This window comes from Panthera pardus, unplaced genomic scaffold, assembly GCF_024362965.1.
Source record: "Panthera pardus isolate Hobbes unplaced genomic scaffold, ASM2436296v1 HiC_scaffold_10, whole genome shotgun sequence".
Taxonomy (NCBI): domain Eukaryota; kingdom Metazoa; phylum Chordata; class Mammalia; order Carnivora; family Felidae; genus Panthera; species Panthera pardus.
Genome location: NW_026526655.1, coordinates 51,350,653 through 51,377,417, shown reverse-complemented (window position 1 = coordinate 51,377,417; position 26,765 = coordinate 51,350,653). Strand labels below are relative to the sequence as shown.

At 35.5% G+C, this 26,765-nt stretch overlaps 1 protein-coding gene across 7 annotated transcripts in view; it reads right to left on the bottom strand.

Moving 5' to 3' along the window:
• PDE1A (phosphodiesterase 1A) overlaps positions 1 to 26,765 on the bottom strand; it is a 326,870-nt gene that overhangs the window by 218,700 nt on the left and 81,405 nt on the right. Inside the window, exon 1 of one of the 7 annotated variants that reach the window (XM_019461255.2) lies at positions 19,913 to 20,448. The exons of 5 other annotated variants lie outside the window; for them this stretch is intronic. In XM_019461255.2, coding sequence (XP_019316800.1) covers positions 19,913 to 19,965 — 53 coding nt within the window. In that variant the 5' untranslated portion in view covers positions 19,966 to 20,448. Of the gene's footprint in view, positions 1 to 19,912; positions 20,449 to 26,765 lie in introns of those variants that run through there. One more of the 7 variants, XM_019461264.2, reaches the window with a different exon arrangement.

The following is a 26,765-nucleotide window of genomic DNA, read 5'->3' as shown; positions in this document are numbered from 1 at the left end:
CTCAGGTCATGATCTCACGGTTCATGGGTTCGAACCCCGCATCAGTCTCTGCCCTGACAGCTCAGAGCCGGGAGCCTGCTTCGGATTCTGTGTCTCCCACTCTCTCTCTATGCCCCTTCCCCACTTGTGCTCTCTGTCTCTCTCAAAAATAAATAAGTAAACATTAAAAAAAAGAAACTTGAAAACAGAGCAGATTAATTTTTATTTAAGTATTTTGCTTATAAAAAAGAAAAAAGTATATCTACACAGTGTTCTGTTCAAGTAATCAATAATATTGCATTCTCTGTTTTGAGCCTTAATGTCTGCATACATTCAACAATGTTGTCAAAATTTATCTTCTTCACATATTCATTGTCAGATTTGTTCATCTATCTCCACTCAGAGTAATTCAAAGGGCACTTTGAAAATGTTTCCTTCACATGAAGCAACAGATATAAAAATACATAGAAAAAAATATCAAAGATAACTTTGGCAAGGTTTATGGAATTATATTTCACAATGAAGTTCTATTCATGTCATTGTGTCTTTGGGTCAATTCTAAAAGCTTTCAAATGCAACTACAGTTGAAAAATTGCCACTAAAATGTCTTCACTAGAAAAGTCAGGAAACATTTGTATTACACCTGGTAAACTTTTCCAAAGTTTAAAATTGTTCAAAATCATTTGTGTCTGATTTGAGTGCAGTTTTTGCTTTCTTCAATATACTTTAAACAGCATATGTGAAATAAACGATATCACAATGACCAAAAAAGAGAACTTAGTTCTTTGGCCGATTGCTTCCTCTTGAAACAAACGTTAAGTATTGTGTCTGCATGTGCCAGGAGACTATTGGATAACTGGAGATTCCCCCAAAGGATCTCCCTTGTAGAACACAGCGTTTATCAAATAATAAGTAATATATATGTATCTATAATACATATGTATACACTTATGCATACTATAAATACTATACATATATAAGATATGTATGTAGATATATAATAATACGAGTGTATATATATAAACACATAATATTGTGTATATACAACGATAGAAGTTAAGTCAGCATAGGACACTTGAGGAGTATTTTATCACTGATACTGTTTAATTGCTGTATTAGTTGCTGGCGCATGGTGGTAATAAAAAGCAAACTGACTTTTAATTGGTTATTACTGCTTTTTAATTCTCTATAGAAAATGTCAGCTTATAGTGCCTGCACCCAAGGAGAACCACCCCACTGCCCCAAATTTGGCATTACCACTGGTTTTAGCCAATGGAATTTAGTCAATCAATTTACATAAAAATAACTATTTTTTAAAAAATATTTATCATGGGGCGCCTTGGGTGGCTCAGTTGGTTAAGCAGCCGACTTCAGCTCAGGTCATGATCTCGCGGTCCGTGAGTTCAAGCCCCACGTCAGGCTCTGTGCTGACAGCTCAGAGCCTGGAGCCTGTTTCAGATTCTGTGTCTCCCTCTCTCTGACCCTCCCCCGTTCATGCTCTGTCTCTCTCTGTCTCAAAAATAAATAAACGTTAAAAAAAATTAAAAAAAATATTTATCAATAAAAAAATAGTAGCAACCCAAATCCTCCCCCCATCTTATATTTCCCCATTTCTTACTCCCAGCTATTTGAAACAATACATTGTACTTAAACTTTGCATGGGTTTTATAGTTTGGCAGATGTGTATTTGAATCTTGGCTCTGTTACTTACTAGCTATGTGACCTTAAACAAGTTAGCTAACCCTGCTGAACTTCACTTTTAATATCTCAACTCTGAAAAATACTCACTAGCATGGCATATCTTATGTGCAAAACAAATGAAAAGGCACTTTCGTGTATTACATGCTCATTAAATTTAACTACTATGACTATCCTTTAGCTTTGGCCCTGGATCTGCCATGTGCTTCAGACCCCTAAATATTTCAGATTCCTTGGGCAGTAATTACCTGTGATAAGGTATGGACTAAATAGAAGGTTTTTTTTTTTTTCCTAAAATACATTTAAATTAACATGTATTATCTTTCCTTCTACCAACCTAGTTTCTTATAAACTGCTTATATAAATGACCTACATTCACTGTCCCCTCTTTATTACTACACAGCCTCCTGCTTTCTTCCATTCTTCTAAAGGTCTCACTTAAATGTTATCAAGATCATCAACACCAGGGCCTTTGCTCATTCCCACAGAAACTATTCACAAAATTCAGGAGTTGTGGAATTCACTAGAGGCAAATTCACTTATCTCACAGAGAGAAACTGAAGCTCAGAACAGAGAAGCAGTTTGTCTCAGCAGCTAGAGAATGAGCAGAGACACAAGTCTGGCTCCAGAGAAGGCCCATTCGCTCCATTTTTGTTAGTGTCAGTTGCTGCTCTCCAACTCTGTGTTGACTTACTCCATTCTTCCCTAACTCTCCTCTCTCCTCCTAATACTGACCATTTCTCTTGTTTCTTTCTTTAGCCTTCTCCCTTACCTTTGTACCCTCTCTTTCTCAAAATCCAATCTTTTTCTCCTTCTTCAACTAGCATCTTTCTTAAAGAATCTCCTAAATCTGGCTCCAAGTTCACTCTTAGATCATGAATAATCTGTTAGAAATCTCCTCCTGGATGGAGTAATGACTTGAGTGATTAATCTCAAATATTGGGTTCAACCTTAATTAGATAACCAGTAAGATAAACCCAGAGCCTCTTAGAAAAAATGTCCTGACATTATTCATTCATGGGGACAAATACTTATCTAGCACCTTTTAATTGGGTGACACTGTGCTTGCACTGGATATGCAAACACATGCAAACATGTGCAAACACAATCCCAGTTTTGTAGACCCAGAACACGCATTCCAGGGTGGGAAGTCCAAGGTGGAGTCAGGGCTCAGACCCCATGAAACCCCATCCACTCTGCCCAGCTCACATGGTACTGTCTGCCTGCCAGGACCACAGGGTATGAAAAAGGCTTCAATTACATCATCATCCTGAGATAGCTGGAGGAGCTAAAGTTCATGGCTTTTATACCAGAGGCAACGAGGTGACTGCCATAGCCAGTATGAACTACGATCCCATCATGTCCCAAGTTGGCTGAGATGCTGGCCTTGGCTATGTTATCCAGAAGCAGGAAATAGAGACTGATGACAGGTGCTCACAAGGAAGAGATCCTGAGTGACCATGCAGCAGACTTCAAGCAGGCATGTTGGGACACCAGGAATAGAGGCCAAGCCTGGGGGGCAGGTACCAACCTTGAATTTTCCAGGATCCCCCAGGGCAGAACATGAGACTTGCCAGTACTAACCTTTGACTGCTTGGCTCTGCTCCAGAGAAGGGTCTCTGGAGTTTGTGTCTGTGTCTCTATTTCTTCCATTCCAGTAGAAGAGACAGACATGAAGCATATCATAAATGTAAATGTAAATGTATAACTACAAACCATGATAAATATTTCAAATGGAAGTTACAGGTGCTATGAAATTACCATGTTCTCATTTGCTGATAGGTCTATGGAAGATCTTCCTTTATCCTTCCATTCATGACAACAGAATTAATGGGAAGATCGCTGGGCATACCATAGGGACAGGGTAAGTCAAAATCTCTTTATATTGATGATCCTCCAGAGTTCATGATCTCATTTAACTACAGTGGTCAGAATTATTAAAATTATATGTGTCATATGGCCTACCAGTAAAAATATTAATATAAATTAAATATGGTATCTCTTCATTTTTTTTAATGTTCATTTATTTTTGAGAGAGAGAGACAGAGACAGAGACAGAACACAAGTGGGGAAGAGCAGAGAGAGAGAGAGGGAGACACAAAATCTGAAGTAGGCTCCAAGCTGTCAACACAGAGCCCGATGCGGGGCTTGAACTCACAAGCCTTGAGATCATGACCTGAGCCGAAGTCAGATGCTCAACCAACTGAGCCACCCAGGTGCCCCAGTATCTCTTCATGATAGAGACTTTTGAATCAGATCATTAAATAGCCAAATCACAATCAATAATAAGAACAATAATTTTCATCATAAAGAGTTCAAAACAACGAATAAATTTTTCTGCCTTCTTTCATTTTCAGAGTAGAAATTCCATAAGGTATCTCCTAATGAATGGTTTCTAAATTTATACTTTATAAATTTGTGAAAAAAATTAAAATTTTATGATGAACAGTTCAACTAATTTACTATTTTAAAATGCAACCAGTTTGAAACTATGAATAAACCTTTATTAGAGTACAACTTACTTTAAAGAAAGCCCATATCTTCATATTAACTATTTCCAACTATAACAATAATGATTAGCAATATAAATATGAATGTAGGAATATCTCTCTAATGGACATATAAGAATTGTAATGCAATTAATACATGGCTATATAATAGAATAATATAGCTGGGCTCATGTGGCCTGTGTCATTCTGTGCAAAGCATTTCCATTTATGAAATGCTACTTCATGAGGATAATAATATCACTTTCATTAACAACATAAAACAAAACTTGCAAGATATGTAGTAAACACAGAGAATTTAAAAATTATATGTATACTCATCAACTATTAATTGTCCTCTACATTTATTTACTTGACAATCTTCAATAAGTTCATATTAAGAAGGGAAGATAGAACATGCACTAAATAATAAATTATCATATTAATTTCTGGCAAATATGTTCAGGAATACAGAACTACATAAAACACAAATAAACAACAACAAAACCAAAACCAAACCAAAATAAAACAAAACAAAAAACAAAACAAAGAAAAAACACCCTACTACCACTAAAGCCCAAGAGAAGAGAAGCTTCTTTTCACTGAAAGAATCAGGGAACAGTTCATTGTTCTATTGAAGACAATAGTAATATTTGAATTCGGTCTTGAAGCATGAACAAGAACAGAGAAGTTTAGATAGGACATGTAGGGAAAGGACTGAAGCAGAAGAAGCAGAATGGACACAGGCTCAGGGAGGGAAACATGAGACAGGTCCAAGAGGACAATGAATCATCCAGAATGAGTGTAACGTAGGATCTGTGGAAGGAGGAAGGAGGTGAGGTAAATGGAGAGTAGGTATAAAGTGCTTCAAATGCCAGAAGAATCAATATTTCACTTAGCTGAAAACGAAGGGTCACTGCAAATTTTGGAAGAAGGGAGTTACATAACCATGACAAAGCTCTAAGGGCTAATCTAATGACTCTAGAAACAAGGAACTGTGAAAGGAGGGCTGGAGATTAGAAGATTAATCTGAAAAATATAAAATTTTAGGTAAGAGGGGGAAAGGCCTTGAAGTGAAAAGGCACAAAGAGGAGAGAAGCATAATTTTCTAAAAGCAGGATAGAATAAATTTGATATTCATTTTGTTTGGAAGACAGTAAGTTCAAGAGGCTTCAAAAATAATAGATTTCAAGTTGAAATGACAAAAAGAGTAGAAGTGCAGGGACACATTTGATGCTTTCTCTAATAGCTATCAACAAAGAGCCTCAAAGCAAACAGGCTAGGCTGTTTGTCTAACCAATATTTCTCAAGCAACAGTTTACTGGAGACTTTGATATGTTTATAAATATTCAACACAAAGAGGTTTTCCACTGTCAATTCAGGACACACTAAATATCTTATCTTCCTCTTAAATATTTACATTTAACATAAACATAATAAAGTTCTGGGAAATTGCGTACTAGTGTGTGTATGTGTGTGTGTGTGAGTAAAACTATTAAATCTCATGGGACACTAGCACTGCAAGGGACAAAGTTTAGAGAGACAAGCATACATATTCTTCTGAACTTACTATTATAGAGGAAGTATGTTTTATAATAAATCTCTTTGGGATGGATTAATATCAGGTATCATGAAGTCATTCCAGTAGACCTAAGAGATGGAAAGAGATGTAAATTGTCACTCAGGATAGAGTTGAGATCTGAAAATATAAATTTAGAAGTCACATAACAGAGAAGATACTTGAGATTATGAAAAGAGGTGATTTTGCAAGGGACTGGAAAAGTTAGAGAGGACATGGAAGCTGCAGACAGTGTACATTTTAGACTCCATTAGATGGATAAATAAGGCTAAATTGGCCACTGGACTAATAACAGAGAGGGAAACAATATGTTGTTAGAAGGATAAAGCAGAGCAGTATCCAGATTATACATATTGATCAAAATTATGTAACTTTAGCACCTCAACTTCCATATAAATTTGTATAAAAGCTGGTATACAGAATTAATAAGTACTTTTGTATAAAATTTAGGTCAATTGTCATTTGATAACAGCTGTTTGGCTCTTCAGAATGCAGTCAGAAAGTGTTTTCCATTTTTTCAATAAGGAAATATCAAGAAATAATGGATCTCCTCTAAAAATGGAATGTATTTTAAATAAATTGTCTTTGCCACTCTGTACCACAAATATCTTTATTAAAATATTTAGTAAAGATTTCTTAAATATTTGATTCTTGGGCACCTGGTTGGCTCAGTCGGTTGAGCTTCCAACTTTGGCTCAGGTCATGATTTCATGGTTGGTGAGTTCGAGCCCCGTGATGGGTTCTGTGCTGACAGCTCAGAGACTGAAGCTTGCTTCAGATTCTGTGTGTGTCTCTCTCTACCCCTCCCCCACTCATGCTTTTTCTCTCTCTCTCTCTCTCAAAAATAAATAAACATTTTTAAAAACTTAAAAAAAATTTTTTTAATATTTGATTCTTGAGAGAGACTAAAGAGTCTTAAGGGCATTATACTGTATTTCCCTCTAGAAAATAGATTCTTAGTATGATATTTCAAAAAAAATTACAATAAAGTAAAATATTTTAAAGTAATAAAATATGGAAGTTTTATGGCACTCTTGAGTGATCTGAAGTACATTAAAATGAAATACCATCTCAGGACACCTGGGTGGCTCAGTCGGTTGAATGTCTGACTTCAGCTCAGGTCATGATCTTACAGTTTGTAAGTTCAAGCCCCGCATAGGGCTCTGTGCTGACAGCTCAGATCCTGGAGACTGCTTCGAATTCTGTGTCTCCCTCTCCCTCTGGTCTTCCCCCACTCATGCTCTGTTTCTCTCTCTTTCAAAAATAAATAAAAAATTTTTTTTTAATTTTTTAAAAAAATAAATAAAATGGAATACCATCTGAACAGTAATATTCAAGCATTTTGAGTATTAGGAAATTTACAGAAAGCAAAGCCTAAAAAGAAAGATAGTATGATTACTGTGAAATTATATTTTATTCATGTCTATTAATGAAATCATAACGAAGTCATAATGAAATCTAGTTCTAGTCTTGCACAACCTAAAAGCCACACCCTTCAACACCTAAAAGGGTCTTTCTACTGCCTAAGAAAATGCTGTTTATATTATGGTAGCAACAAATCTCTTCTGTATAGAAACACTTTCAGAACAAGTGCCTGAACTTTATCTTTCTTTTCCCTCCTCTTTTCTTTACTCCTTCTGGAGACAGTATTTTATGTCCTAAAATTCCTAATAAGTGCCTCATATATGACATATCAAATCTATGTTGGTGTTTGTATGGTCATCACAGTAAATCATATGACCCAGAGAACACTTGATAATGTATGCTTGCTCATTGTTTTTGTTTGTTTGGTTGGTTGGTTGTGTTGTTGTTGTTGTTTGTTTTGTTTTTGTTTTTGTTTTTGTTTTTTTGCTCGACCTCTGGAAGAGAAAATTTTCATGAATATAATGACTCTGAATATAATGACTTCTGAGTAGCTCAAAATAACTTTTAGGGTGATTCAAATCATCTCCTTGGTTAGTGAGAATGGATTATACCTCAAGGAAGGATAGTATGGCCAGCCTGGCATACACATTAAGATGTCCTAACACTATCTTTTATAAAGATGCAATCTGTAATGGCGAGCCACACTCAATCTGTTCGTTCTTTTTTTTTTTTAATTTTTTTAATGTTTATTTATTTTTGAGACAGCGAGAGACAGAGCATGAATGGGGGAGGGTCAGAGAGAGAGGGAGACACAGAATCTGAGGCAGGCTCCAGGCTCTGAGCTGTCAGCACAGAGCCCGACGCGGGGCTTGAACTCACGGACCGCGAGATCATGACCTGAGCCGAAGTCGGACGTTTAACCGACTGAGCCACCCAGGCGCCCCAATCTGTATGTTCTTAATATCAGTACTCTTCAATGTTTCTCCCTCTGGCTGGTTTTGATCCCTTGAGCTTTAAAAACATCTATGAAATGGAGATCTATATAGTTTTCTTTCTACTTCATAAGAATATTGTGTGAACATCTAGTATAAAAGATATAAAAAAAATGTTTTCCAAAACTCTTTTTATGGGATTCTACATAAGCATAAGCCATCATTATTCAAAATGGTATTATTTGCAGATTTTGAATCATCTGCTTTCACTAAGTGTGAATTTAAAAGCAATGCTTTAAAAAGAAATCTCTTTGGGATGAAATGAAGAAAAAGGCACCAGAGCTAGGTAAAATGCTGCCAAACTTGTGTGTACATGATACCTGGGTGTGATAATCCACAGATAACTCCCATCTGTTATTTCTTAATTTACCCTCAGCTGTTTCAATAACATGATATTGTTCATCATTTCTCAATCTTTTCAAAATATTTCTTCTTCCTTTTTTTAAACTCACACCATTGCAGTTATGTAATAGAACATTAACTATTCTCTCAACGAGGCAACTTTATTTGCTGAGTTTCTCTAAGAGTAGATGAAAAATATTAACTATAGATAAGTTTCTTAGGTTCAGACTATCTTCCAGATAACAAAAATAAAAGAAGTAAAGGATGAAAAAAAACTAAAGTAAAGTGAATCTCAGAAAAATAAAGGAGACATATTTGGGGAAAATTTAGAGAAACTGAAATGTGTACCTTGGAACACTAATTTCTGTAAATATTAATAAGAATTATATAGAAATACAATAAATTGGGGGAATATTGGGCCAAGCGAACTTCAGTTTTACTGCAAAAAAATATCTAATATGACTTGTAAATTTCTAACAGGAGAATGAGTATGACAGGCAGTATTTCCCAAACTTATTTTATGCTTCTGTTTGGAGTATCTCAGGGGAATGGTCTTCCTTGAGCTCAGGAGTTTAGGAGTTCAATTCATCAGACTTGTCAGTTTTAACAACAAACCAGATGGGTGACCGCACATATTCACAAAATGACTGCAGTATGGCCCTTGACTCACTAGTGCTAACCACTTGAAGCCACACATCCTCAACTCTCTGCTAGCTAATCAGAAGTTCTCCTTATGCCCCAAATTCTCCCAAACACTTCATGAACTTTTGTAATCTCCTGGCTTTGCTCAAGCTATACCACCTTATTAATATCCTTCTCTTCTTCCACTTTCCTGTCAAAATCATACAAACCTTCAATGTTTATCATCGAATGTTTCTCCCTCTCTGTCTCAGTACTTCATATGTGCTTCTCCTTGGGAGAGTAGTTCTCAAACTTGGCCGTACATTCAAGGTATCTAAAGAATTATAAAAAACACTGATCCCTGGGTCTCACCCACTGATTTTGATATAATAAGTCTGAGATACAACCTGGGCATTGGGATTTTTTTTTTTAATTCCCCAGTGATTGTAAGATATAGGCAATGCTGAAAACCATTGGTTTGGAGTTCATGGTAGTTTGTCTCTGTACTTTATAAACCTATGTAGATTCTAAAAAAGGGTTTAAGTTTTTTAAAGGAGAAATATAACCCCCTTCATTTTCATAGGTCTCCTGTACCCATAAACATTTTTTAATGAAAACTAGAAGTTCTAATTTGGCTTATATTTTCAATAATGATGCTAAAATTATCAAAACGTTGTCCAAACTACTCTGTTCCTCCATTCCTATTCAGGTAAACTGTATCATTAAGGAAAGTGGCTCCCATATCTAGCTATGAATCAACATAAATGGGAGAGCATGTGGAAACACATATATCAAAGCTTTCTAGTCCCAGACCTACTAAAGCAGAATATCTGAGTTAAGGTTTCAGAAGCTTGTTTTGTTTTTGTTTTGTAAGCTGCAATTCTAATGTCAATAACAAACAGATCCGTTTTGTGAATCACTGATTTAAAAGAGGAATTATGTAATTTGGCTTTTATGAAAGCATTTACTCATTATAGTGGTATTTGGAAGGGTTCAGTAATAGAAAATAATATCATGATTTTATAGTACAAAGAATAAATAATTTTTAAGAGACAATAATCGTAAGTTCCTAGAGAATATGCATTATGGATGAGAATATGCATTATGAATACCAAATATGGTCCAAATGCAAAAGGAAGCATTATTTTATTTTAGTATTTACAAGCCCTCCATTCCAGGCCATGGTTTTCGTGGAATTGAAATTGATTGCCCAAAATTATATAATTAATTATATTCAGTTTGTATTAAAATAACTAATTGTCTCAAGCCTGTTAGCATGACACTTGGTAAAAATTAATTCTCCAAAAGAAACTGAGAAAATATGGGCCATCATCATGGGCATAATAGCTCATGTTTTAAGCAGTTAGTGAAACTTTCCTAATGTTTAACTTTTTAAAACTTTTTTTAACCAGGAATTTCAGGCACACTATAACTCTGATGTCAGGTGAAAAATATTTGACCCATCAACCACATGAGAGTCAATAGAACTTCACTGTTTTATTATATATATATATATATATGTGTGTGTGTGTGTGTGTGTGTGTGTATATGTGTATATATATATATATATATATATATATATATATACATTTCCATCCTCAGATAACTTCAACAACATGAAATAAAAATTCAAATTATATGCTGTCTTTTCAACTGTCTGAATGAAGATGGACTATGGATGGAATAAAGGAAAGAAGAATCAGAAAAAACACAAGAATTTTCAGAGAGCATTAATTGCATTAATTGACTCAATTATATATGCTTCTTTTTACTAATATTCTCCCACACCAACTCTGGGTTTGGCCCTGTGACTTTTTGACTTTTACAATGGGACAGAACAACTGACTCAATTCAGACTCAATCAGAGCCTTGAAAAAATGTTTGTGAGTTTCTGTTTCCTCCATAGTTTCCTGTTGTTACTACGAAAAAAATACCCAGGCTAGTCTGCTAGAAAGATATGTGAGATACATGAAGGAAATTCAAGTCATGTAACCCAAGGTCCTCCTCGGTCAGCCAGTTCACAGCAAACCTATGATCTGGCTACAGATGCAGAAGAAAGCCCATTGAGATCACAGAACCACTCAGCTGATCTATAGACTCATGTCATTTTAAGCCCCTATGCTTTAGGAAGATTTATAAATAGCAATCACTGATACAAATGTCTTCAGCATTTGAAAGACTGTCCTGTGAAAGAGTTTGGATCTTTCTTGGTCCAGTTCTACTAAGAGAGAAAAAAAGTTTATATTGACCAAAAGACAGATTCCCATTTAAGAAAGTACTTTGTAACAAGTTATGGTTGTTCAAAGGTGGAATGGGCTACAGGCACTGAATTTGCTGATTCCGGAATAATTCAAGTTGGGGCTAACACGAACGCATTTTATTCATTCAACAAGTTTGTTTCTTCATTTTTTCCTTTAATGCTACAAAATTATATACAGATTCTATAATCTGTATATTATAGTGCATTGTAGAGTATATTGGTTTTCTCATTCTCAATTAGTATTACAAACAAGAAACAAGCTACCCATCCTTATAGCAATCTTCCTGGATATGGCTGCCAGAATTTTCAGCCAAGACTTACTGGCCATCATTCACCCTGAAAATGGAGCAATCCCCATTATGTAGACCTAACTAAACAAATTATTAATTCTATCATTCATTCATTTCAAGGGTCACCAGTTAGCAATCTGTAGCTGGATTTTGTTTAGACTCACTGTTTTTAAAAATGTGAAACTAAATGTTTTCATTTCCTATCTACCATAATTCCCAACACCTCCTATTTCATACATTCACAATACTGACTTAGTCAGTATTGACTAAGCCAATTAGTCAGTATTGATAAGCCAAGTGCTTATTTGTCACACACATTCCACCAAAATTTATGGGAAATACAAAGATGAATTCAATATTAATTACAGCCTCAGAAATCTTACAGGTTTGTTTTTAGGAGGGTTGACCTCCTTACTCAAGTAATTATAATAGGGATGAAGCGATATGTGCACTAAAAGAAATCCAGATAAAATGACATGAGATCTCTGAGTTAGAAAAAATTAGGTGCAGCTGAACTGAGCAGCATATGCATAATTAGTGGCCACAGAAATTTGCAAGAGTCTCTTTTTTCTCTTTCATGTTGATCCACAAAAATATCATCACTGGAATAGCTATAACCATTTGGAATCTTCATTAGAGAAGATATCTAACAAACAGGTGGTCCCAGATTGTCACATTTCTCTACTTTCATCCAAATTTTGATTTAATTATATAACTTAAAAATGACTTTGACCTAGTAGGATTTTCCTTTCCTTCCTCAATTAGGACTCAAAAATTGCCACATTTGTACATTAAAGATACTGACATGCTGTTTTAAATTACTTGGTCTCCAAACAATTTGTTCCAAGCTCTTTGATCCTTGAAAATGTCAAATTAAATATTAATATTTTTAAAGCTGAAGTGGTGATTTTCATAATAAAAGCCCTTGACTTTCAATGCCTGTAAACAACAGGTTAATAAATACATAGTATTTTAATACCTGTCTTAACAAACAACTCTCCTAAAAATAATATCCTATGATGCTAAAGGCTGGAGTGACTACAAATGGTTACCAACTTATCTCAGAATTAGTGTTTCTCCATAACAAAAAAATATGGCTTTAATGGAGCAGTTTGGGGATGTTATGAAGATGACAAATCTCAAAGTTTTATCATCTGCTTCTTCAAATGCACGGTGATTTGCTGCATTCACTTCCAGCATTTCTGGTTCAGGAAATGTTGGATTTTCCTCAAGCAGAGCTCATGGCCAAGTGACCTTAATCAAATACATAAATAAACGGAAGCTTTCCCATGAGAACTAACTATCACAATTATGTCATGTCCAGTCACAGAACTGAAGAGACTGGGTTTATAAATACTGCAGACCTCTTTAACTTATTCAATTTTGATAATCCTATAGGTCACCTTAATCTTATTACTATGATTTTTCATTGCTTTTAACCTAAACACTATATGTAATAGACTGATTATTCCAAATATAAAATTTTCCAAAACATTAAATTATCTAGTATATCATTTAACCTGGATAACCTTTATTTTCTTATTTCAAGCATTACAAATCTTTGAAAAGCTATTTCTAAATCATGAACACAATGTCTAAGATAAACACAACTATCACCAAACTTCCCTAGGTTAGCAAACAAAATTTGTGTAGTTCCTGAGAGAGAGAAACTTTGTTGTGTTTTAATCTATTCTCTGTTCCTGGATCCATACCCAAATTATAAATTGTGGATTTACTACTTCTTTAAGGAATTGCTCTGAAGATTATATACCTGTAAACTTTATTAAAAATAAACTAGGGGCACCTGGATGGCTCAGTTGGTTAAGTGTCCAACTTTGGTTCAGGTTGTGATCTCACAGTTAGTGGGTTCAAGCCTCCCGTTGGGCTCTGTGCTGACAGCTCTGAGCCTTGAGCCTGCTTTGGATTCTGTGTCTTCCTCTCTCTCTCTGCCCCTCCCCTGCTTGCACTCTGTTTCCCTCTCTCTCTCAAAAATAAACATTAAGATAAATAAATAAATAAATAAATAAATAAATAAATAAATAAAATACACTAAAATTTTAATAAACAGCAGCTCTTAATATTAACATTAATAGCTACTGCTATTGCCATGCTGCTGTTGCTGGTGATGGTAAGTTTATTGGAGGTAGCTTAAATTTGTGTTGATTATGGAGGAAGTAATACCAGCAGGAGTAAATTACTTATTGCCTGACTTTAAAATGTATAACAAATTATGGTTTATCTACTGGTGATGACCACTTAAAAATTAGAGCTATTGTCACAACCGAAAAAAAAGAAAAGGCAGAGTTATGTCTGATAACTTGCATGATAAACATTACCTTATGTCTTACACTCATATTTGTTTGTTGTTTTGCTTTATCTTTGTAGTCAGTCCATTTTAAAGATCAACTTGTTTCTGTTCCTTGCCTTATAAGTCATGCAATGACCTTTAACCAGCAGCAATAACATCCTGATGTAAACAATAAAAAACTAATTTTTAATAAACATGTCTATTATAAAATATAACTGTTCTTCTATTAACTAATGTTGTGCCTGATAGTGTCATAAATGGTAAATTCACTTCACTATGTCTATTTTCCAAAACTATTTTTCCTTTCATAGCAAGGGGAGAATAACTTAAACATAATTATTTTTTTCTATCAATTAACTGTCACATAAAAATCATCACTTATTTAAAAGAAAAGCCATTAAACCAAATTTCTAACATGTAACTATGTAACCATTAAGGGTAAATTCATCTTTTTCTCTTTTTTTAATAAACAAATTCATAATCTCCTTTATTTTAGAGCCAAAAAATGTTAAAACATTTTCATAAATACAGAATTTTATTATATTTTGGATTTTATTTACATAGAACTTCTTCCTTTGAGGAAATTCATTCCATAAAAAAGGTATTTAACATATTATACTACTTCATCAGCTCGTACTTAGTTTTATTCTACGTAATTATTTTTCACTCTGATGACTTGTACTAAATATATTCCTGTCTAAAGTATGTGTTTCCGGTGAGAGGAAGGTGTTAAAAAGAGGATTAAATTACAGAATATTATAAATACTTAAATATGAATGAGAAAAAATCCCAATGTCCAACAATGTATGACAATTAGTTTAAATTTTAGAGTGCTTTGATATTTTATATCTGTTCAGGTTTTTTGTTGTTCCCAAAACACCGAGGGGAATGGGTTCACAATGTCTGAATAACTTAATACTATCCAAACATTTTACCTAGAAAACTACCGTAAATCTGCAGTCAGTCAGGTATTCTGCGATGTCAACATGTAAAAATCTGAAATGCAGTGTATCCCTTGCGTATTAGCAACTTCTGGTTTTGCGGTAACACTGATGTTCATGCACTGAACTTAAACGTGGAAATAGAGGTGCTTCGGTGGCTCAGTTGGTTAAGCATCTGACTCTTGATTTCGGCTCAGGTCATGATCTCAGGGGGTGAGATGGAGCCTGGCCTCTGGCTCCATGCTGGGTGTGGAGCCTGTTTGAGATCCTCTCTCCCTCTCTTCTGCCCCTCCCCCACTCATGTGCGCACTCGCACACATTCTTTCTCAAAAAAAAAGTGGAAACATAAAAATGATTACACTCCAAAAGGGGTAGCATTTTAAATATGTAACAGATATTTTATGCTGTTCCTCTATAAAGCATAGATCACAACCTTGAAATTAGAAATCAGATATACCAATAGGTACTAACCATCCCCATTAGGTCCACAAAGAACATTAGGATCTGTCTTTCTTTTCCTGGGCTTTCTTATTTCATCTTTCTGCTTTCTCCATCTCTATGTGAAGAGAATATGCCTGCCAAAAGCACACTCAGAATTCCTCTGCTAACAGATACTTGTAAAAATAAGAATTTTGAAAAGGCATAAAGAGAAGAAACAGCATGTTCTAAATGCTGTGAAGATCTCAACACAATTTTCATTAGTCTCAGGCCCTGGCAGAAATCTGACTTGCACTTTAATGTCTCAGATACTGGATGCATAGACCAGTTCTCAAATCTAGGGCTGATGAACAATTATTTGCATATTTTGTTTGTGGCATTTTGGTGCTACTTCTAATGGAAAGTCACCACAAAAATAGCATCCATTTTGAACACTGAAGCGGTTCAATAGGTTGTTAGTTTCAAAGAATACTAAATAAGGCTTAACATGTAAGAAAAGTTTCAATTCAATTTATTTGTTTAATTCATTTTTTGCCTACCTACTTTAAGAAAAAATTTGAAGCAATAAATGGAAAACAATACACATATAATAGAATTTGATAAAATAAAATATCAAATCGAGTAGGAGATGATAATAACAAAAACCCAGACTTAGACTTCATGGCAATGGATTCATATAAGAAATGTTCTCACTGATGCAATTTTATTAGGAGAAACAGATTTTTCTTGATATAAACGTTAAATGTTTATTTATCCCATGAGAATATAGAAAGTTCACTAAGCAATACGAATATGCAATAAGATGGAAGAATCTTCAGCAACTGTTTTGCTGGAGTTATATAAAGGTAATTGATTTGAAATATATTAGAAATTGATTAATCTATTTATATAAAGAAATAAATTATTATTACCAGAGATAAAACTCAGTGGTAACACAGAAAAAGAGGTTTTTTAAAGTCTAATACAATGTTTCTTTCTCTGTGGGATGCCTTTAATGTCAAGTGTTTATTCACATCTTGGATTTTAAGGTTCTGTATAATTTTATTTGCTAAGTACTGAGGAACAAACTTTGTGATGCATATTTAAAAGACATTAATATACATTCTGTGATAGTATTTCCTTCCAGGAAAATTATAAAATCTAAAGAATTTCTCTTGAGTAAAGGAAGAATCATTACTTTTCTGTACAGTTTCTGAGCTACAGGAACGTCTACAGGCAGAACCACAAAGTGTGTTTGAGATGCACCATTTATATATCCTCAGGGCTGAGTGGTCAGTCTCACTGATCCCAAGTTCCACATGATATGCATAAAAGATATCCCATAAACCCACCTTGGCCATAAAATAAACTTTTCCTTTGTTCCTTGCCTCACAGACCTGGTGTGAAAATATATATCTAAAATTTCCACAAAAGACTTTTAAAACATAGATTTGCTTACTTAACTAGGTGAGACGATTCAGCGGAATCACTATTGCAGGAGACACATTCTTAGAGGCAAAATCTAAATAATATGTAAGATTTCTCCCAGCCTCCCCAGTAACATATCCAGCCATGGAATTTCAACATCTATCATCTTCTCTGACACCTCTCAACTAACTTTTTACATTTGGATGACTTTTCCTGTCTGAAATTTAGGGAGATTATGTTAATTAAAAATTCATGTTCATGCAGTCTCAAAAATTAAATTAAAAAATAAAATATTGCTATTCTCTATCAATTCAGTAAGGTGTCAGAATTAGTCATCATTGAAAGCTGTCTTATTATAATTTTTCAGGACATTGTCACCTCCTTTTTGGCACCCATCATCTGCCTGTGCCATAGTTACCTAGGTGTATACTAGATGACATGTCATGTGAAGGCAGTTACAATTTGTGTTTCGTTATCATGTCTGACCTTCCCAGTGCAGTCAGCCAAATCTAGACACTTATAATCAATCAGAGAAGGTCAGGTGAATTGAATTAAGGCTGTGGATTCTGGGGTGCCTGGGTGGCTTAGTGGGTTAAGCATCTGACTTCAGCTCAGATCATGATCTCACAGTTCCTGGGTTTAAGCCCACACTGTTAGTGTGGAGCCTACTTGGGATTCTCTCTCTCCCCCTCTTTCTCTGCCTCTCCCCCACTCGCACTGTCTCTCTTTCTCAAAACAAACAAGCAAACAAAAAAGCTGTGGGTTCAATTGCAGAAGAAAGTAGTCTGTATATAAAATTTTGAATGGTGTCAATATGTCAGATATTTCCCCAAAAAATCCCAGACTGATCTCCCTTAATAACTAAAATTCTAAATGAAGTGTTTATAAAGTCAAAACATTATTTTCACAAAATTTGTTAAACTCATAACTAACACATATAAAAGAGTCTAGCACATATAAAAGGTAAGCACTAATTTGCTTACCAAGTGGATTGAGAACCAGTATGCAAATTCCTTAGGAAGTAGGGTACAAAGAAGTACACATTGAGAAGGAAAGGTCTAGTACATGGATTTGACCAAAAAAGCAGACCTGAGAAAGATGTCTCAATGTGAGAGGTGGACAGTTCAGTAATAGCCCAAGGAGACAAGGGACCTGAGAAACGAGGCCAACAAGGAAAATGAAGTGGGGCATGGGATAAGGACATCAAATGCCAAAAACAATCTTAAACCACTTCCTAACTTGCTCAAAAGTACAACTCGCTATCAGAAAGCCAATGCTGTGTTTTGCTGAAGAATATCCCACAAATTTCTCTGGGGAATTATATCTAGTCATTTGAATACTTTATTAAGGTACTCTCCACCTCCCGTTTCCCTCATGACAATCATATCCTGAGAAAAGCAAAGCCAGCTGTCAGTGTGCCAATTGACCAATCAATTCCGGCCCGACATCTGGCCTTACCCTGTTTTCAGTCAGCAACCATTTCTGCACATATTGAAACAGTTGACTGAGTGAAAGGAGGTCCTCTCTGGCAGCTATGTTTTCTCTTCTAAGTCACCAGGATCATGAAGCAATCATTTGAATTTAGCAAATTGTATTCTAATTATTCGGGTAAAGAATTTCAACATCTTTATATGAAAAAGAACAGAAGCACAGATGAGTTGCCATTCTCCTGTGAGTGGCACCTAAGCACAGAATTCAGCACGAGGGGGTACGGGTTCGCCATAACCAGGGGTGAAGTACCACCTGCTTCAATCGCAACAGCTTCCTGATGGGGTAACATAATAAAGATACTGGCTAAGTGGATTTGACTTTATCCAACATAATCTTGCTTTCCTGAATTTCTGCAGGTGCCTTCTTTTAATGGTGCCTCAGTGGAGTTGAGTTTGGAATTATCCATACTACTGTCAGATCTTTTGAAGTCACACATGCACTTGGGAGAAAATAGATATTAATTACATAACACTGAGAGATTTTTTTTCAGAAAATATGGCAGGTGGATTCAAATTCTGAGGGTCAGTTTGGATTTTTGGTGACTTATTGCCATCAGTGCATACAATGTACAAATGTATATTTGTGTAGACATAGATTATATTAAATCCACACATACATATTTAAATATCATTTATCTTCAAGAGAAGGCTGTAAAAGAGATTTGAGCTAGCATTTTTTAAGCTTTACAAAAGTATACTGTTGCTACTAATAATACTATAATAATGCTTTAATAAATGCATAAAATATGTGCCTTAAGGCCCACTCTTACGCATTATGTGACAATCACAGAATGCCAGGAATTCCATCCATAAACTTATATTATCCTGTAATTGATTCTAGATCAACAACCGGTGACTGTAACTTGACTTTAACATTTAGTTTTACTAACATGTAGTATCTCTGCTCTGGTTAGGATATTATTTTGGAGGAAGTACAACATTGATAAATAATTAACTTCTTTTTTAAAATATTCTGTCTTAAGAGGCAGAAACTGTGTTGAATTTCTATCTTCTTTAATTTTTTTAAATTCCTAATTCTGAATTCTAAAGTACATAATAAATAACTAAAGAATCAAGGGTTAAGAAGTCAGTGAAGAAATTGCTGCTCTCTATAGAGAGTGAGTCTCCCCCCAAAATAAAACCTTAGCTCAATCTGTTACACTGTATCTACATATTTTCTGGCCACAAATTTCACCACAGTATAAAATTTTTCCTGTTGCCCTATTGTTTCCTAAATTGCAGAAAGACACTCCTGAACTAGGTATAAAATGTACACTTTAGTATAGTAGCCATCAAGTTCAAATTTGTCTTCCCACATTACTGCAAAAAGGTATAGCATTTGCTGCACTAAAACACTATCTCTGAGTGCAATTAGTTGAAATAACCAAGCACAGTATTTCCAACTTAGAGGGCTGTGCAACCATTAGAAATAGCAAGGGATTGCATAATGTTGTAGAAGTTTTTCCAGTGCTATGTCATTCATGTGCTTGAATAGCTAGTATGTTTTTTAAATAAATTTTGAGTTGATAACAGTTTGTGCATAGAGTTTCAGAAAATAGAAAATAAAAGGACTCCTTGGGTATGCATGAAGTTAAACGTTAGACACACTGTACTGCTTCGCTGTAACTTAGTGCCAGAATTCCCAAGTTAAGGATGAAGAAGAGAAATTATTTTTCCTGACAACCCTGGAGCCAACTGGGGTGTAGCATTACTTACCTAAAGATGGGTCTTTGGAGATGTTTCTTCCTGATTGTGACATGGTCATCCATTTAAAGGTAAAAGTTTAACTTCTTCCTGGAAACCACTCCAGAAATCCAGGGAGGCAATGTAGAAGTCTATTGTGCTGCAAGGAGCCCAGAAGGAAAAAGTAGTTTCCTCTTTCTCTTTTTGGGTGCTGGGAGAAAACTTCCCTGCTCTCTGCCAGCTGAGCAGTGTGTCCATAGAGGCCACATAAGACAGGCACGTTGAGGCACTCCCCCACAGAGCAGGGTGTGCAAAAACCACCGACAGTCACGTTGATACAGGCAGGAGAAGCACACAGGACCCTCGGGAACAGAAGGAAACAAACAGACAACTTCCTACTCTAGTGGCACCCAGGTAGGAGCGCCCTGAGTTAGTGCAGCCAAGAGAGCAGTCCTTCCACATGCTGGTCAAGCTCTGGAAAGCTAAGTCCCTCCCTGTCTTTAAAACTGCCTGATCTGAGGCTCAACTTTTTTCTTCAAAATAAAAGTTGTACAGCTGGTTCAGCAGTCCCATGTGAGTACCCTCTGGAAGCTTGTTCTGTTAAAATAAGAACTGTATACAAATTAATGAAGGAAGATGGGCTCAGACTGTGTGACTGGCTCTGCTTCAAACGATTATAATTATTTTACAATATTGCTTTTATTCACACTTTGAAGTGTGGAGACCGCTCGTGATTTTTGGCACTCATAGCCCAATAACCTACACTTGGCTGAAGTCAAAGTTACAATTTCAACTGATAGAAGCCCATGTGAAGCTGGCCAGAGCTACGAGAGTTAGAAAAACAAAAATTGCTCAATTCTATCAGTGACAATGTGCCCAGATGTCTGTACCCAGAGCAGCTTTCCAACTAAGTGGGGACACTGAAAAAAACATATGAAAACACATGCACACAAATACACACACACTTTTTTAAGGCCCCTAAACTTCCTGGGAACCTAAGGTGGTTTTTGTTTTGTTTTGTTTTGACTATGTGATCAAATTTGAATTTTAAAAATAAAAAGAAAGAAATGTAGGTATTAGAAGTTGTAAACGGCCGAAAATAAATGACATTAAAAATTGTTTTACTTGGAAGCCTTAGACTCACACTGCAGGAACTCCTGTTCTAGTCACAGATAAGATGAACCATCACATTTTAATATAGTGTATTTTGGAGGCATTTCTATATCTGAATTACCAACAAAATTCCTACTCAATCAATAGTGTCATGAGATTCCAGGCCAGAAGTTTGGTATGTAATAAAATAAACCATGATTAAAATGTTTTTAAAAAGCACATGTAATAAAAGGCAGGGGAAACTGAGAAACACTCGTGCCTCTAGTTGAATCATCAAATAAGGGTCAAATGACACAAAGGAGTTTATGACCTATATGGTCTCAATCTGAAGTTCTTAGCACTTTCTAAATACCTTCAGCGGGAGCAATAGGTATTTTTTTGTTTCGTTTTGTTTTTGTTCTCTCAAAGGAAAGACAAAGAAGAAGAGAGTTACAAAGAAAGAAATCACTGATTACATGGAGCACAGTTCTAACACATACTTTTTTTTTTTTCATCTTTCTGATGATGTCAATCTGAGACAGAATTGAGCTAAAAATAATAAATGGGTTCTGGTCCTAGTTCTATCATGAAAATGTGAGCCATTGTTGGAAAAATTCTTGACCTATCTGAGCCCAAGTTTTTGTACTTATGAAGTTGCAATATTAATTGAATTCTATGTTCCTTTCCAGCTTTAATGGTGGTATCATGCTATCTATAAATATGATTAGTTTGCTTCTTGCGAAGGATCTAGCAAAGAAGTTATGATGCCTAGTACTCCAAAAATACATGCTTATATGTAAAGTTATAAGTAAAGAAGTCCTAAATAAAAAGATAATTTTATATTGTATGTATCTCTGTAGATATTACATATTTACTTAAAGACATCTAAATCAATGTTCCCTTCACCATCAATAAGCATCCAAACATAAATTCACATGTGTGTGATACTGCAGTTAAATCTGGAGACCATCTATATGCAAACTGATATGCAGACCTTTGGAATGAATGCATTATTATAACCATGTGTCTTGGCTTTCTTTGTATAGGAAGGCACATAAGAAATAATATGCTATGCAGGTCTTCTGGAAGGATTTTTGTATTTATGGGTGGCAGACAATTTCTGTACTCATGGTTTATTTATAATACTATTAATTTAGCATAAATACTCCTGAGGGCCAACCCAAGAGAATAGTAAGCTCATCAACTTTTAAAATTAATTTTCATTTTGTCTACTTTTGAATTAGAAAGGTGAAATGATTTTTTCATTTACATGATGAAGGAACTCACCACAAATACTAGGAAACAGCCAGCCAAGGGACAGCTCAAAGGACAAGCCAAGTATGAAATCTAACTTGAGGCTCAAAGGTTTAATTATCAACTGCAGAATCTGACTGTTGTTAAGTTAATTATAGGAAAATAATATTTTTGCTCCAGATTAAGTTTATATTCTTTTTGCTCTTTAGCTATTAAGGTAGAAAGCTCAGCTTCCCATTTATATCAAGTGCCATTATTTAAACCCAATATAAAAACCTAAAGAGCCATGAGAAAATATTGGTAAGTTAAATATTCACCGGACACAAAGAAAAATATGTATTTCTTAAATATTTTTGTAAACTTTCTATCAAAGAGCATTTAAATTTAACACTGGGGGAAAAGTTTGCTTTATTAACTTATTCAACTCTAATGTAGTATTCAATAAGATAAAAGGACTCCACTGTTGTTGCTCAAATTACAAATTATATTCCTTAAATGAACACAATTATACTGTTATATTTAAATAATAAAATACTAAAATTTATTATATCAATAACCAGGTCAACTCTCCTATAAAATAAACCAAATACAACTTATTATGAATATTTTTTCCCTGGGGGTAAGGATCAGAAATGTTGTTTATATTTTTCCTGTTATGGTAAACTCTCTTTCAGTGTGACCTTGCCTAACACTTTCACCCACATCTCCTGCTCTCACATGTGCTCACTCTGTCTCTCTCACACACACAATTTCCCCCACTCAGCACTGTTACAGACTGTCATAACAGGTGTTTAATAAATATTCTTTAAGTTAATTTGTTAAAATGTTCTGCTGAAACACACCAATGTATCCAACATAAGCCATGGTGTGTGACAAAAAACAGATTAGCTCCATGACTTTCCCAAACAAGTGAATATGAAATGTGTCATGGTATTTTGTGTTAAGCATCTTGGAAAATAAGTAAGATTTACTTTCCCTTATTTTTTTAATGTTTATTTATTTATTTATTTTTTGAGAGACAGAGCATGCGAGCAGGGGAGGGGCAGAGAGAGAGGCAGAGAAAAAGAATCCCAAGCAGGCTCTGCACTGTCAGCACAGTTTTCTTTTTTTTCATTGTAATTGTCTGTTCTATAGTAATAGCCTATTCTATAGCTCTGTTTGTTATATGTAAGTGCCAAAAAGCATGCAATGATAGAAAAATTATGTAATACTAATGGCAGCCCAAGAACTGGAATATGAATGTATCTACAGGTTATCACTTTACCATATAAGTCTAATCAAATATCAACCTGAAACAAAGTGTACTTTTTTCTTACAGAGTTTCGTTAAATGCAATGTTGTAAGTTATATAGTTAAGTGAGTTTTAAATTACGTGGAGAAGTGAGAAAGAAATGCAAGACAGAAAGGATCAAATGGCATTTTAGATTTTATCACTATATACAAGTAATATCACTTAAATTAAAAAAAAAAAAGATTCTTTCACTCTTGCCTCTCTGCTTTCCCTCCAGGTGAGCACTAGCCCTGTGTGTGATCGAATGTCTCCTATACCTAATCTTTAGTTGAGTAGTTCTCAGTCCTATTTATTTTTGACACATCATACATGAAAGATGATATGTGAATATGACACTCTATCAGAAAAGTACTTAAATTTTGATGAAAACAAAAAAAGGAAAATGCAAGAACTGCCATAATTTTCCTTCGACATATAAATATGGAATCAGTAAAGTGAAACACCACTTGGTCAACTGTACCATGAGATAATAGAAGGGAAACTATTCTCAATGTGCCAATCATAACTCTACCCCTTTAGAACTGGGCAAAAAAACTTTTGTGTGTAAGTGCACAAGACTGGTATCATTTAGAGATAACCCTAAGGAAAAAAGATATCCTTTTAAGGTAAGTCATTTGCAACCTTCAGCATTTTACTCATATTTTATAATAAATTTCCTGCTACAAGTTTTTACAACTGATTGCAAAGCTTGTTCATAGGTGGTAGAGTTGGAATTTGAACTCAGATGTCTCCTTCTTGAGCCCAAGCTTACCCCTGCTGAGTAGGCTGTCACTTGGTGGGGACTCTGCCACTCAGGTTGCTTGGGTTTTTTTCTGGGCTATTTTTCATATTCTTTCTGGGCTATATTTCATATTCTATTGAGAAAGAGGAGGAGGAACCGGCCACTCTAATGAGTGTCTATTCTCCTAATCCTCTACCCTACTGAAATATCACCGCATTGCCCAGGTGTTCCCAATACTTGCAAAAGCAAGCCCTAGAGAGGGCTCAATGAATATGTTCTCTTAAAATTCAAATGGAAGCACTGTTCTATTACAAAGAGCCCTGGACTAATGTCAAGGAACATATATTTTCACCCCAGGTCTAGCAGTGATTTTTCTCAACTCCCTGTATATCTGTTTCCTTAGCCATCAAACTATAAAGTTGGGCCTTATGATTTCAAAGATCCTTTCCAGTTCTAAATCTTTGTGACTCTATGACTGACCCTGTGATAACATGTCGAGTTATTTAAACTTGGTGTCCAAACAAGAATAAGTTCTATAGTGATTTTTAGCTTTTCTTACCCCTAATGAGACAATGCATATCACCAGAATACTTTTTCATCCCCATAGTTGTAGGTTTAAAAATATAACATACTACTGGGGCACCTGGGTGCCTCACTAGGTTAAGCGTCAGACTTTGGCTCAGGTCATGATCTCACGGTCCCTGAGTTCGAGCTCTGTGTCAGCTGACAGCTGACAGCTTGAAGCCTGAAGTCTACTTAGGATTCTGTGTCTCCCTCTCTCTGTCCCTCCCCTGCTTGCATTCTGTTTCTCTCTCTCTCTCAAAAATAAATAAACATTAAAAAAAATGTTAAGCACTTTAAAAAATATAACACACTACTATTCAAATGTGAAAATAAATTGTAGTGTCTCTAGTTGTTCTAATTAAGCTGTTTCCTTTTTTTCTACAGCTTCACTTTGGAACCACTGTCACTGGAATGTAAAGTACAGGAAGAAAGGGATTAGTGTCTGTTGTAGTCCTTGTGCAGGAAATATAAGAGACATTCAGTGGTTATTTGTTGAATGAATGGAACATGAACCAAGTGCCTATTAATGCTATCTCATCATCCTCTTGTACATTCTTTTTCTAAAAACCCAGTAATATCTGCTAAATGTTCAGTCTTTCATATTTTCTCCAACCCACTGTTTTCCTTCAAGGAGGCCTTATAGGGAGGTGTGTTTCTATGACTGTAGCATCAGAAAAAGGTGGCCTCAAACGCAAACCTGCAATCCCCTGTTCCCCTTTGTTTTCTGTGGTTTCCATGACAATGTCCCTTGTCTGTCTGGTCACTTGGTTCTCTGAAAATATCTACTGTTGGAATCTATGGCTATTTTTTTCGGGTGGTGCAATCTGGGAACTATGGTCTTCCCCTTCTGACTGAACCCAATCTCAGCCTTCACTGGTGGTGCAGGATCCTCAAGTGTCAATTACATCCTTCAGCTGGATCTCTGTGGAGGTTGTTAACCTTTTGTTTCCTGTGTGGGATTCCCTGACTCCTCACTATGGGCATCGCAGGCTCATGGCAGATAAACTGCTCCTATCTCAGCAGGACTTCTTGAGCCCTCCATCCCAGAACAGGCACTAAGGAAGGCTTGGGATTGGACACACCATACCACCACTTTTATTCTGTTGTAGCTAAACACACAAAGTCACTGGGAAAATTCTCCGCTATAAGCTTTCACTCAGCTTTCATGGTCCCCACTGGGATTTCAGCTCAGAAGTAAGAGATCAAAATATTTTGTCTGATCATTTGCTTAAAACACCTTCTATCCAGGTCCCTTTTTCTACATTTCACCAGGGCAGAAGATACATGCTTTCCCTATCTCAAGTGGCAGAAGATCTCTTATCTCCTAGGTGTCCTCTGTCCACAGTTTATAATAAACTCAATATTCAAATCTACAATACTGAATCATGTATGTTAGGTAGAGCTACCAGAACTTGGAAAACCCTCTTGGTGTGAACAAAGCCTGATTTTCAGGACTATTATCTTATGGTGGCTCAAAAGTTCCATTTAGGTACAGTCATACTTTAATTGTGCTTCCCTTTTTTGAGCTTTGTAAGTATCGCATTTTTTTGTAATTGAAGGTTTGTGGCAAATTAAGCAAGTCTATTAGCACCATTTTTCCAATAGCATTTGCTCATTTCACGTCTCTGTGTCACATTTTTGTAATTCTCACAAATATTTCAAACTTTTTCATTATTATTATATCTGTTATGGTGATCTGTAATCTTCAATGTTACTATTGTAACTGTTTGGGGGCACCACCAGCCATGCCCATTTGAGATGGCAAGCTTAATCAATAAATGCTGTGTGTGTTCTGACTGCTCCACTGACTGGCCATTCCCCTTACTCTGTCCTTCTCCTTGGGCCTCCTTATTCACAGAGAACTAGAATTAGAAGTGGAGCCTGAAGATGTGACTGAATTGCTGCAATTTCATGATCAAACTGGAATGGATGAGGAGTTGCTTCTTATGGATGAGCAAAGAAAG